Below are 12,957 nucleotides of genomic sequence, written 5' to 3' on the forward strand. Positions count from 1 at the left end.
GTGACCCTCGGGCCCACCCAAACCAGCTCGTAAAGACCTTTCCTGTTTACACACCTCTTGCTGGCTGACCTGCTATTTGAGATTCACTAAGTGCCTCAGGGTAATGACCCCAAAGACTGGGATGACATCTGTCACACCAGGTTTGGAGGCTGAAGCAGATGGACCCACAGCTGCCACTAGTCCTAACCTCCTCTCTGGAGTGTTCTCTGGGGAGGTGTGTGTGTGGGGGGGGGGGACTTGGAGCCAGAGCTCCAAAGTCTAGGATCTGATGTGGTTGTTTTAAAATATGGTTTAATTGCATGAATAAAAATATTAATTCAAGAAGTGAGAAAACAGAGAAGCATAAAGGACAGAACCACTCCAAATAACCATGGGTGGATTTTAGCAATTCCTTCTGGCTTTCTTATAAAATGAACTCAGTGTATTTCCACCTCTTGCCTTTGGAACGTCTTTCCAGCAGTGCATATACTTCCTGGCACAGCCACTATACACTTGGCTACATGGTCCTTCTGTCCAGGGAACAGGAATCAATACGTGCTTTCTCTACTGGGCCATTCCATGAAGTCATGGCTCTCGTCTTAGATTATACAACTAGTTTGTTCTCTAACCCTGCTTCCCAGAAACTCCTTACTGTCCTGTTTTCCTCCTCGTGTCTTCCAACGCTTCTGCTCCCCCAGCAAGGTTTCAAAGGAGGCACTCCACCCAATGGCTCTCGCCAAGGTCACCACTGACCTCGACATGGGTAGCCCAATGGTCAGCGCTCGCTCCTGTCTTTTGGACCCATCAGCAAAATTCGTATAAATGATCACTCCCTTCTCCTCCAATACTCTGTCCCTTAGTTTCTCAACTCTCCCTCTGGTCACTTCTTTCTTCATCTGTTGCTCTCAATTCCAGGACCCCTAAATACTGGAGTGCCCAGCGGGCCATGTCTCCCTTCTCCCAGAGAGGCCTCAAGCAGGTAACAGACTGCACAACTGCTCATGAGAAATTTCGGTAAGTGGAATCACTGGGTCCAAGAATACGAATCTTTTTTTTTTTTTTCATTTTTCTGAAGCTGGAAACAGGGAGAGACAGTCAGACAGACTCCCGCATGCGCCCGACCGGGATCCACCCGGCACGCCCACCAGGGGCAATGCTCTGCCCACCAGGAGGCGATGCTCTGCCCATCCTGGGCGTCGCCATGTTGTGACCAGAGTCACTCTAGCGCCTGGGGCAGAGGTCAAGGAGCCATCCCCAGCGCCCGGGCCATCTTTGCTCCAATGGAGCCTTGGCTGCAGGAGGGGAAGAGAGAGACAGAGAGGAAAGCGCGGCGGAGGGGTGGAGAAGTAAATGGGCGCTTCTCCTGTGTGCCCTGGCCGGGAATCGAACCCGGGTCCTCCGCACACTAGGCCGACGCTCTACCACTGAGCCAACCGGCCAGGGCAAGAATATGAATCTTTTATAGAAACTTTTTATCCTTCAGAGAAAAAAAACCTTGTACCTTGAATAATTAGATCAGCCTTGAGTTTCTCCCCAACAGTTATGTCATTTAAAATTAAAACATGGCGACTTTACTGTCATAGGACACCTTGCTGCTTTTGGAGTTCTTTGATTACTAATTGTACCGAGTTAAATAGTGTCCTCCCAAAATTCATGCAGAACCTCTCCAGTCCCCCACCAAGGAGCTGGAACCCGTTCCCCTTACAGAGTGGAGAGGCATCTGGTACCTGCCCTCCGGGCAGCAAGATGACAAGTGTTCCGGAAGATACCAAAGTACCAAATAGGGGGAAAAAAAAACAAAATTCCTGTACAAACATCAGGGGACATGAACTGAGACAGAGTCCAGATCTGACAAATCAAACTGCAACCGTGAGGCCCATGTGCTGACTGCAGCGGAAGCCCTGGGATCAGAATACAGAACAAAGCACACAGCCACTTTGTGGGGGGAAAAAAGGAACAGTCAACTTTAATTATAACTGGCCAAGCTGCGTCCAGGAATGTCTAAACAACCGAATAAAAGAAACATGATAAAATCCTCCTCCCGAAGAAACCATGTTTTTGGCAGCCCAGGGACTTCCAAGGGCCAGGCCAAGAACAGCCCACCTTCAAGGCTAGTTGTCCCCCCCGCAAGTTTCTCGCCCCAGGAGTAAGACTGGGGACAGGCGAGGGCCCTGTCCCTTCCTCCCATCATGCTGGGGACTCAGTCACTGGTGGGGTGCACCCCCCCATTCCTGTCCTCAGGTAAATGAGGATCTTCCGAATATCACCCAGAGAGCCCGGGAACCGGGGGAGGCAGCCCAGCGCCCTGTTGACTTCCAGCCAAAGCTTCACTCCCGTCCGTTCAACTGGCATTCCCAGTGCCCACATGGGGACTACGTAAAATGTGCACTAGAGAAAAAAATCTCAAATGGCCTATCATTTCCACAGTGCGAGTCACAGCAGAAAAAAGGAAAACGTGCCCTCAGGAAAAGCATCAGTGGCTCCTCAGAAGACACGCTCGAACTCCGTCTGGTTGGTGGTGGTGGGGTTGCGGCTCTGGTTGGTGGAAGGCTGGGTGATCTGGCTGCCCTTCCGGCGGGGCGGGGCCAGGTACTCGAACATGGAGGTCAGGTGGGTGGAGAGCATGCCCTTGAGGTCTGAGGGCATGGGGTCGGACCAGAAGAAGTCATGGTTGAGGGCGTCGTCACTGTCGATGCGCTGGGCAGGGTCCAGAACAAGCAGCTTGTCGATGAGGTCCAGCGCGTAGGGGTCGCGCACGTAGGCCTTCAGCCTGTCCTTCACCTTCCGCTTCTGGCCCTTGACCAGCTCCAGTTTCTCAAACAGCTCGTACTTGTCCACATTCGGCCACACCTGGGTGCGGGGTGGGCATGGAGAGAGGATGAAGTTAGCTCAGGAGATGAGCGGCTCGTCCATTGGTCAAGCACCTGATGAGACTAATCCTTCTCGGTCCAGATGCTCCCAGACCACACCTGGAGGAGAGCACAACTCCTCCAAGGCGAAAGCAGCAGCGACATGTATCTGGCACCTCGAGTGCCAAACCCTTTCACACAAATCAGCTGGCATACGTGCACCCCAGCTGTGACACGCAGTCATGTCACAGGGAAACGCAGCTCTGAGGCGAAAAATTCTAATGCTTTGTGGAAGGCCACAGAGCTGGTGTCAGAGCAGAGACAGCCTGTGGGGCTCTGAAGAGCAGGCCCTGTCCCTCCACCAGCCACCTCTCCAGAGAGCTTCTGCTCCACTCCCCACGCCTCCCCTGCCAGGGTGACTTCTGGATCTCTGCCCTCTGCAGAGACCAGGTGCCCAGTAGCAGGCCACGCACCTCGGGGGTGATGGAGCCACACAGCTGACTGATGAGGGCGAGCTGGTGTTGCTCCGTGTTGCCCTGCATGATGGGGCTGCGGGTCCACATCTCCGCCATGATGCACCCGGCACCCCACAGGTCGATGGGGGGGCCGTAGTCCCGCTCCCCTGGTAAGAAGAGGGCACCAGGAGGGCCCCTTGAGCCCAAGGGCCTCCTGAGATGCAATGCCTCAGGGCCAGCGGCTCAAGAAGCCCTGGCAGTGGGGAGTTGAGGCCAGGTTAAGCGCCTAGCCTCTGCCCCCTCTGCCTGCTCGCGGGTCCTCACCGAGTAACAGCTCTGGGGGCCGGTACCACAGCGTCACCACACGGTTGGTGTAGCGGTTGGGCTGGCTATTCTTGGCCAGACTGAAGGCCCGGGCCAGCCCAAAATCTGCCAGTTTCAGGACTCCATCTCGGGTGATGAGCACATTAGCCGCCTTCATGTCCCTGTGCAGGATCTACAGGAAGGGCGAGAGGGAGAGCTCAGTCAAGTTCTCCAGGGTCCTTTAGCCACATGCAGCCAGCAGTGAGCACAGAGGCCAGACCAAGCCTTGCCCTCCCCTCTCATACCTTGTTCCTGTGGATGTAGTAGAGGCCATTGAGCAACATCTGCATGACCCTCTTGATCTCTGACAGCGTGAACTTGACTAACACGTTGCTCAGCAGCCCAGCAAGGTCATGCTCGCAGAAGTCGAACACCAGGTATATACTGCCTTTGCAGCGGTTGTAGGGGGAAGCTGGGGCGGGGGGCGTTAAGGAGAAGAAGAAAGTCAAAAATCCCCATATGCTACTCATTTCCCCACAACCAGCTCCTATGTCCCTCCAACATGGACACCCAGCACCCATCTGCGCGTTCCTTCACTGGTAAAATACTTCCCAAGTGCTTCCTCTGGGCCGGATGCTGGGGCGGGCCCTGGGGAAGCACCAACTGTGGTGAAAAGACCATAGACACAGTAGTCTGGGTTAAAAAGAGGCAATTTAAGTGTGTCCAGTTCCAACTTTGCCAACAAAGCTTAAGCTGTAAGCCTTACTTTCTTTACCTGAAAATGGGGATAAGATCCAAACAACTTACCTTTGGTTCGACAGATCTCAATTAAGTTGACCACATTCTCATGTTTTAAAAGCTGGAGAATCTTGATTTCCCGCAAGGCTGTAATGGGGAACTGTGTGGAGAAAGACAGAAAGGGGGGTCAGAACTGAACAGTGCATGACAGACCAAGAAACTACCCGTGGGATGTGCACTGCGCGGTACAGGCTGGGAGACAGTACAGTCACGGGCTCTGAAGTCAGCTATCTCAGATGCCTTCTCTAGGAAATGAGTGTAATGTAGTATTGCACCTCTCAAGGAGCTGGTTGGGGACAGTGAATCAAAACAGCAACACTTAACCCTTCACTATTAGTTAATAACTTCTTCTTAGCATCTTCAATCTCTAAATTTTAGCTCTATGCCTGTTTAACTTGGATGGTAAGAAAAACAACATAAATATCTATTAAGAAATTTCCTTGCTAAGAAGTAGGTCTCTGGAAGCTGACCTACAACTAAGGCACGGTGGGGAGAGGAGACTGCTCCTTTTCACTTGAGTACTAGGCACCCTTTAAAAGCCACTGCATTTATTTTTCTTTTATACTAAACAACTAAGAAAAAGGGTTTTAAAAGCTTCCTAACTTCATAAGCTGCTGTGCACTCACTGCAAGCGTGAGCTCCCCCTCCTGGCTCCAATCATATCTGTTTAAGAATAAAAGTACTTTAAAACATCTGAACTAAAAGATTTAATTTAGAAGTCAAATTCTCTGTACTATGGGAATTACCGAACTGCTAAGACAAATTAAATCTCAGCGTGAGAATCCTAGAAGCAGCAGCGTGGAAACCCACGTGCCCAACGTAGTGCCACCTGACCTGTACTCACCCCCTCCTTCTCGTTCTCCATCAATACCTTCTTCAGAGCCACCTTTTGGCCAGTCAAGCGATGCTTTGCCTTAAACACCTCCCTGCAGGCGGAGAGGGAGACCCAAAGCTCATCAGCTCGTTTTCGCAGGGCCTGCCCCTCCCCCACCAGAAGAGAGCAGGAAAGAAGAGCCTACCGGGCGGGGTTGGGCCTGCTACCTAGGGTACCCGGCTACCCCAGCACCCGCTATCTGCAGCCCCTCTCCGAGTCTCTACTTCCTCCCCTCAGTCTCTTCTCATCCAGGCGTCTCCTGGAGAGATCCTGGTGCCCTCACAAGCTCCTCTTGCAACCCCTCCCCGTCCCCCATCACGGGCCTCAGGCTCCTCCCCGCCAGCCAGCTCCGTCCGGCCTGGGCGGGAGGCAACGCAGCCTGGCGAGACTGGGAGACAAGTCTAGGGCTAAGTGGCCCCCCGACCACCTCCGGGCCAGCCCCGCGCGTCCGGACGCCGACCGCGAGGGATGCAGGCCAGGGCACCGGGTCCCTCTGGGCCCAGCCTTACCCAAAGGTGCCTTGGCCGATCTTAGCGAGCTTCTCATATTTGGTCACCTCATCACAAAAAGGACACTCCACTGAGTCGTACTGCTTTGCCATGGCCGCCTCCAGCGCGCCGCCGCCGCAGCCGCCGCCCCCAGCTGCCGCCGCCGCCGCCGCTCCCGCTCCGGGTCCCGCTGCCGCGCTCCAGACCCCTCCGCGGCCGCGCCACTTCCGCCTCCACGGCCACTTCCGGCCTCGCGGCGCCGACCCCGCCTCTTCCGTTCGCCGCCCGCCGCCAGGCCCCCTGGGACTTGTAGTTCCCGGGAGGCCAGGAGGAACCGGAGCTGCAGAGGCGCCTCCGCCGCCACCGCTGCCCCCGCCTCCGCCGCCGCCGGTGCTAGCGGCGACCCCGATCGGGGGCGCAGAGAGCCGGGGCGCCGGGGCGGGGGCTCGGGGCGGTGCGTCCCGCTGCATTGGCTCGGGCCGCCGCTGCTGCCGAAGCTGCTGCCGCTCTGGCGCCCGATCCCGGGCCAGCCGCAGTGCCCTGCTCCTCCTCCTCCGACGGCGCCGCCTCCGCCGGGCTGCGCGGGGTGGCGGACGGGGGGGCGGCCCCCAAGCCGCGGCTTGGGGGCTCCCTGGCCGGGCCCGGGCCCGGGGCGGCTGAGCGAGGGGGCGAGACGGGAAGAGCCGACGAGGAGGCGGCCCCAGAGCCCGGGAGGGGGCGCGTTATAAAGGGGGAGGTGCCCAGGCCTCGCCCTCCCCTCCCCCTCCGCCCTCCCCCTCCCTCTTCTCTCCCGCCCTCCGCGGCCGCACCTGCCGCCGCCGCCCGCCCGCTGGCCGCCGGCGGCCCTCAGCGCGTCACCGACCGCGGCCCCTCCTCCGCCTTCGGAGGTGGGGCCCGCACCCGACACCTGGCTGTGTGGCGCCACGCCGCGTGCCTCAGTTTACCAACACAGGCCAGCTGCCGCGGGGAGCCGCTTCCTCCCCGGTTCGGAGTGACCTTCCCCTCCCCACTGGTGAAGGCAGGAGGCAGCCAGGGATCTGCCTCAGGTCCTGGGAAGAGAAAACGGCCCCCACTGCCGCCTTCCCGGATCTCTGCCACCCGCCGTTGACATGGCAACCGATGGCCGCCAGAGGGCGCGGCGATACTGGAAGCTGCGAGCGAGCAACGCCCGAGCCTTCCAGCCTTGGACCCCCGGTTCTCTGGGAGGCAAGAATGAAACCCACAGGACCCCGGTCCCCGCCGGGCGGCGCCGGAGGAGATCCAGCCCTGGGTCAGCCATCACAGAAACAGCCGGCGTGCACTCAGCCGCGCTGTGTGCTCGGGAGGCGCTAGGCGTTCCCGCTGAATCCTGAATCCACAGCCTCCTAGTCAGGATCCCTAGCCTATTTTCCTAAAGAGGACATTGAGGCTCAGAGAGGTGAGGTCATTTGCCCAACCAACATAATGTAGTGACAAAGCCGGGACTTGAACCTGGTGTGTCTGAAGAGGAGTCTTCTGACTCAGGCGACTCACAGCGGGGCCAGGAGTACAGCAGCGGTGCTGTGTGCTGTTTGAGGCCTGCTCTCCTCTGCTAGACGCCAAGCCCTTCATTCACCGGCTGTCTCCCTCCTTGACCCTATGCTCCCTTCCCCTGCCCCCACCTCCCCTCCACCTCTTTCTGACATCTTCCTGGCCCAGGGGCCTCCTGACTTCGTCCAGCTCTCCTTACTCGTCAACCACCCCCTGCAAAGCTGTCCTCTGCCTCCTCTGCCCCTTCAGTCTGCCCCTCTCCAGGCCTCTGCCCCTGGATCCCGAGTCCGGCCTCTCCAGTCTGGTCTCTCTGTCCCCCTCCCAGCACCCACCAGATCATTCTGAAGTCTAGTCTGTATTTCCCTCTACTGTTTGCAGGAGAAACCGAATTGTGCCATTTGAGGCGCTTTCCAGCTCCCCGTCTGGGCTGTGGTCACACGAATCTCCTGTTTCCTAACTCTCCAGGCCTCCTGTCTTTAGGGCTGTGCTCCCTGGCTGCACCCCAGAACCCTCTCTACCTGCAGAAAACCACCCAGCTCTTCCGCCACACACTTGGCCTTGAAGCGTCCTCGCAGGAGGAGGCAGGAATGGTGTCCCAAGGTCCCTGTTGTAGGGGAGGGCCAGGTGAGGAGCAGAGAGCCCTCCTGGGGGCAGTGTGGGGCCAGGGAGGGTTTCAGGCAGTCAGTGACATATCAGGGGGAGCGATCTGAGGTCAGCTTCGTGGGTACACTATTAGAAGCAGGGAGGCCATTGCCTAATTGAGGGAGGCGAGGGCAAGGAGGGAGAAAATAATAATTGTAGTAATTACAACTTATTGAGGAAAAATAAGTGGTCCGAGGCATACACTTAGCACTTTATGGAAACTATCTCAGTTCTCACTCAGCCTTAAGAGGTGGGTACTTTTATCACCTCCATTGTACACATAAGGACACTGAAACTCAGAGGTGACCTCACCTGGCCAGGATCAAGCAGCTGGCCTCACCCGGCCAGGATCAAGCAGCTGGCCAGTGGCCATACTGGTATTTGAACCAGGTCAGTCTGGCACAAACGTCAAGCACTTATCCCTGTAGGACCCCCTGCCCATCTGGGCTGGGAGGGGAGGGGCGGAGCTAGGGCAGTCATGGCCCAGCGCTGCTGGAGGGGCCCTGGATGCTGACAGGAGGTGTGGAAGGGACAGTAGCACCGGAGGTCTGCCATGGGTTTGGGTGGCTGTCACTGTCAGACCTTCAGGCTGGGGCCCCTGCCTACTTCCCACAAACCCTCCCTAAGTCACATCCTGTGGGCAGAAGCCTCAACATAAGTTCCGGTGGTGTCATCACCCCCACCCCACTATTATTCCTGGCCTGAACCCCAACACTGCCCGCCATTTCCCTTTGGGGTCTTGTTCCCCCCAGGTTTTGGGGGGAAGGTAGGTGGCCCCCCTTCAGAGGGCTACACAGGCTGCCTAGGCTTGGGGCTCCAGATCACCAGGTAAAGGGAGAAAAATCAGGTTCTAGCTGGAACAGTTTCTCACTTACCTTGACATCTGATTTGCTGCTTTGAGGGAAATGCTTCCTGCTTGCATGGATTGGCTAAGCCAGCCAGGCCGGGCATGTGGCCAGTACTCAGTAAATGTTTGCTGACTGACCAGGCTCCAAGAGAGCCTCTGGTCCTGCTGCCATTTACAGTGGGGGAGACAGGCACAGACTAGGACAGGGGGCTGCCGGCCAGCTGTTTGACTCTGGCCTAGACCCTCTGTTTTCCTCCCCCGAGCTGAGACAGGTAGGGCATGGATGGAGGGAAGGGGAAGGGAGGCTCACAGGGTGGGCTGCTCTTGGCTGCTGGTGTATCTGGGGAGATGAGGGTCCCCTGGATAAAGGAGGCAAGGACAGAGAATGGCTGTGTGACACCCATATCCCTTTACCACCTGGACAGCCTGCCCCCACTAGCCGGGCACTGCCTCGGTCCCTGGCTCTGTGTTGATATGGGTCGTCACCCGGGGACTTACAGCGCTCTTCTTTGGAGGTTGCTGTTATTGGGCCCGAGTGGCAGAAGAGGAACCCCAGGCTCAGAGCGGAGAGGTGGCCTGCCAGAGGCCGCAGGGCCGGAAGCTGTGGAGCTGGGACTCAAAGCCAGGTCTCTTCTCTCAAAGTGCAGGGTCATTCACATCCTCCTACGCTGCCCCCTAGACAACTGGGGCAGGCCAGGGACAGGAATTACTGAGACCGACAGTGTAGCAGGCGTGGGGCCAGTGTGGATGCGGTAGGCTAGTTCCTCTCGGGAGCACCAGGTCTGTTTGGAATATGCAAATAAACACAAGGGACTGAAACATGGATGATACTCTCCGTATAAATGTTTTATTTCATTGCCACAGGGTCATGTGAAGGATGTAAAATGTTCCCACTTTAGTGATAGGAAAATGACGTTCAAAGAGGTGGCTTGTCCAAGGTCATGCAGATGGGTCTGAACTCAGGTTTGCCTCAGTCAAAGGCTTTTGACTATGACAGTACCTGGCTGGTGAAACTGTAAGCAACTGAGTCATAGACTGAGGAAGAAAGCAAGGAAGGAGGGGACAGAAATCAGAGCAGGGTTTCTAGGGGCCTTATGGCTCGACCTAGACCTGAGGGACTCAAAGGCGGCCGCATCCCAGGTGAGGGTCCAGCCCAAGCGAACGCCCAAGGGAAGGAAAGTATTGTGTGTTCAGGGCTGCGGAGCAGAGCGTGGCTGGCCTCCAGCACGAGCTGAGGAGGGCCTGTGGGACAGCCACCCACCGGCAGGTCCCCAGCCACACTCCCAACGGCCACTCGAGGCAGCACAAAGGGGGCTCTGAGCTCGGCAGAGCCGCCACACTGAGCCCATTCATTCTCCCGGAGACTTTGCAACTGCCCTGGCGCCAGGCCCAACAACAGGGCCCCCAGCACTGACCAGGCAACTCCACCGCACAGCACAGCCGCGCGGTGGCTAGGACTCCGGGCTCTCATGCCATATGGCCGACCCCACGACCCCTCAGCACCAACCGCCAGGGTTAGCTGAAGCTGGCTGGCTTGGGCTGGCATTTGCTCCTTTCATACAGCAACTCCAGGAAGTGGGGGCTACGGGGACCTGTTTCACAGATACGGAAACTGAGATCAAGTGGTGAAGTCTCTTACGAAGAGTCACACAGTAAGTCAAGAGTGGGCCTGACACAGCCTCAGCAGTTAGCCTGAGTCACTGGGACTGCCTCCTAGGAGAGAAGCCAGGGGCCCACTAGGAAGACCCCTAACTACTACCAGGCCACTGGCCCCTCTCTCCTCTTCTAACAACAACCCAGAAATGGGAGGGGCACCAGCCTGGGAGCTAAGGCAGCTGCCTGTCTGTCTAGTCTCTGGGCTTTAACCTCACTCTCCTCATCTGTGAAATGGGGCAGTACCAGGATTTGCCTCTGTGGAGGCTTCCAGCTCTATGTCTGGCTCATAGTCAGTGTTCAGTAGGAGGAGCTAGAATTGCATCCCCACTTTTCTCCCAAGTCAATGGCCCAGAAACCCTAACTTTCATTTGAACTTTGAATACTGGTCCCATTCAATCTGTCTGTGAACAAGAGCCTGGTGCCTTGGTCTCATAGACCGTGTTCCTTTCCTAAAAACACTTTTTAAAATTGATTTTTGAGAGAAAGGAAGGGAGGCAGAGAGAAACATCGATCTGCCCCTACATGTGTCCTGACTGCCGATCAAACCCACAACCTCTGTGTGCTGGTGCAACACTAACCAACCGGGCTATCCGGCCAGGGTTCCTTTCTCTCTTAAGGCTTCAGTTGCCCCCTCATTTCATCAGCCAGACCCACCCCCTACCCCAGGCCAGCATGCAGCTGCCAGGAGGTTGCAGGAGCCATCAGCATGGAAGCTAGGACCATAGCGAACAATCAGATTCCAATTCCTGGCAGCTTGACTTTCCCACGTCTATAGAAGGGGGTCAAGAGTAATGATGTTTATCTCTTAGGACAGAATGACTGAGCCCTGTGGTTGAAACACACTGAGTGATCAGATGTTAGTTGTCATTATTTTATGGGTGGCCCCACTTGACCTTGGACTCCCTCTCTAACAGCTGCCAGTCCAAGAGGCCAGGATAATGATGCCAAACCACGCTGGAGCCTCTGTGGGTTGAGTGCTTACCTTACACTTGTACTTCTAGAGATTAGGTGACTAAAGCTTCAGAAGATCCAATAACTTGTCTGTAGCATACAGAGGTGGGACTGGAAGTCCATCGTCTTGTGGCCCCTGCCCCCAACCTCAGCAGCTGGTGACAACCTCCTCAGGTGCATGGGACAAGCTGTGTAGGAGAGGTTTCATTTCCCCATCTCTGTCCCACCTATGTGAGTATACACACACACATGTTGTATGGTGGAAAAGCAAGCTGTGGATTAAGGGACTTGAAAAGGCAACCTGTAACCCAGTCTGTGGCACCAACCCACTGTATGACCTGGGGCAATCCCTCTGCCTGCATGTGCCTCAGTTTCCCCATCTCTATACAATCAGTGTGGTGGACCAAATTATCACCATGTCCCTGGTAGCTTGAAAAAGAGTCACCATGTCTGACCATATCTGGCTTGTGGTGGCACAGTGGATAAAGCATTGACCTGGAACACTGAGGTCATCGGTTCGAAACCCTGGGCTTGCCTGGTCAAGGCACATATGACAATCAATGAACTAAAGTGAAACAACCATGAGTTGATACATCTCCCCCTCTTCTCTCTCTGTAAAATCAATAAAAAAAAAAAAAAAAGAAAGAAGAAAAAGAACAACTATACCTTGGTGGACACTGATTCTGTGCCAGGCTTTGCACCAAGCACCGGACACTGTGAGGTGGGCATGGCACATATCCTGCTCACAAAGGGGAAACAGGCTCAGGGGGGTGAGTGCTCTCACTCAGGATCACACAGTGACAAAGTGGCCAGCCAGGACTTGAACTTGGCTCTGGGTCGTCCCAGAGCCCACAGGCCTAACCACCGCACTCTTCTATCCACTGCTGCCAGTCCGTCCCCAGGCAGGCTCAGAACAGACTGCCCTCTGCCCAGGCCTGACTGCGCTCTCGCAGCCCAATGGCCAGACCCCTGACAGCTGTTGGCAGGTCCCCAGCAGCCCCCAGCCCACTGGGCTCCATTCCCAGAACCTGTGGTTTGTTCCCCAGACCTCCCAGTCCCACGGGCCTGTGGTCTGCCCCTCTACCCCCCCCCCCCCCCCGCTGCTGAGGACAAGGAGGAGGCCCACAGGGGCCTGGACTGGGGGAGGCCCCAGCCACCACCCTGCGAAGAGGATGGGGAGGGTGGGGCTGTGGGAGTTTCGCTGGTTTAAAAATACACATACACAGAGGAAGCGAGCGAGAGGGTGCGAGAAAGGGGAACGGGAGGTGAGGGCTGCACCTCAACGTCCATGTCCGGAGCCTTGAGTGGCCACTTGCCCGCAGGCCAGCGGCTTTGCTTGACTCGCCAAGATGACAGAGGGGCCCAGGAAGACCAGCAAAAAGTTCAGTGAGTGCACTGTCCTTCATCCCTCTGTCCATCTCAGCCTCTCTCTGCATCTGCTTCTTGATAACTCCCGTTTCTGTCCATGTCTGTCTCTCTCCAGAGGTCTCTGCTTCTGGGATTCCATGCCACCATCTCTCCATCATGCTGCCCAGTCACCTTCTCTCTCTCTCTCTCTCCAGCTGGTTTGGCTCTCCGCCTGTCTCTATCTCAGCCCTTTTATTCA

General features: G+C 56.4%; 2 protein-coding genes and 1 non-coding gene across 4 annotated transcripts in view; 1 reads left to right on the top strand and 2 right to left on the bottom strand.

Moving 5' to 3' along the window:
* Positions 1-1,347: 1,347 nt before the first annotated feature.
* TRNAT-AGU (transfer RNA threonine (anticodon AGU)) lies at positions 1,348-1,423 on the bottom strand. Its single transcript has one exon. It is a non-coding gene; the product is annotated as a tRNA-Thr (tRNA).
* A 628-nt stretch (positions 1,424-2,051) lies between these two features.
* On the bottom strand, positions 2,052-6,473 carry CDK9 (cyclin dependent kinase 9). Its single transcript, XM_066256124.1, has 7 exons — positions 5,768-6,473; positions 5,229-5,310; positions 4,394-4,484; positions 3,892-4,058; positions 3,608-3,779; positions 3,302-3,450; positions 2,052-2,829 (listed from the first exon to the last, which is right to left on the bottom strand). Exons 1-7 carry the CDS (start codon positions 6,214-6,216, stop codon positions 2,464-2,466), a joined length of 1,476 nt encoding a protein of 491 aa, XP_066112221.1. The 5' UTR covers positions 6,217-6,473; the 3' UTR covers positions 2,052-2,463.
* A 70-nt stretch (positions 6,474-6,543) lies between these two features.
* SH2D3C (SH2 domain containing 3C) overlaps positions 6,544-12,957 on the top strand; it is a 40,678-nt gene continuing 34,264 nt past the window's right edge. Inside the window, exon 1 of one of the 2 annotated variants that reach the window (XM_066256126.1) lies at positions 6,544-7,163. Coding sequence is in view for 1 of the 2 variants with exons in the window: in XM_066256125.1 (XP_066112222.1) it covers positions 12,701-12,737 (37 nt within the window). In the remaining variant the exon portion in view is untranslated. Of the gene's footprint in view, positions 7,164-12,581; positions 12,738-12,957 lie in introns of those variants that run through there. The other variant, XM_066256125.1, reaches the window with a different exon arrangement.

This window comes from Saccopteryx bilineata, chromosome 2, assembly GCF_036850765.1.
Source record: "Saccopteryx bilineata isolate mSacBil1 chromosome 2, mSacBil1_pri_phased_curated, whole genome shotgun sequence".
Taxonomy (NCBI): Eukaryota; Metazoa; Chordata; class Mammalia; order Chiroptera; family Emballonuridae; genus Saccopteryx; species Saccopteryx bilineata.

Bases quoted from the DNA above. Each gene is read 5' to 3' on its own strand.
- CDK9 (XM_066256124.1), bottom strand. From the start codon at position 6,216: ATGCAGCGGGACGCACCGCCCCGAGCCCCCGCCCCGGCGCCCCGGCTC. The intron at 4,485-5,228 runs GTGAGTACAGGT...TTCTCCACACAG, and splicing joins TGGAGAACGAGAAGGAGGGG to TTCCCCATTACAGCCTTGCG. The intron at 3,780-3,891 runs GTATGAGAGGGG...CCCTTCCTGTAG, and splicing joins ACTACATCCACAGGAACAAG to ATCCTGCACAGGGACATGAA.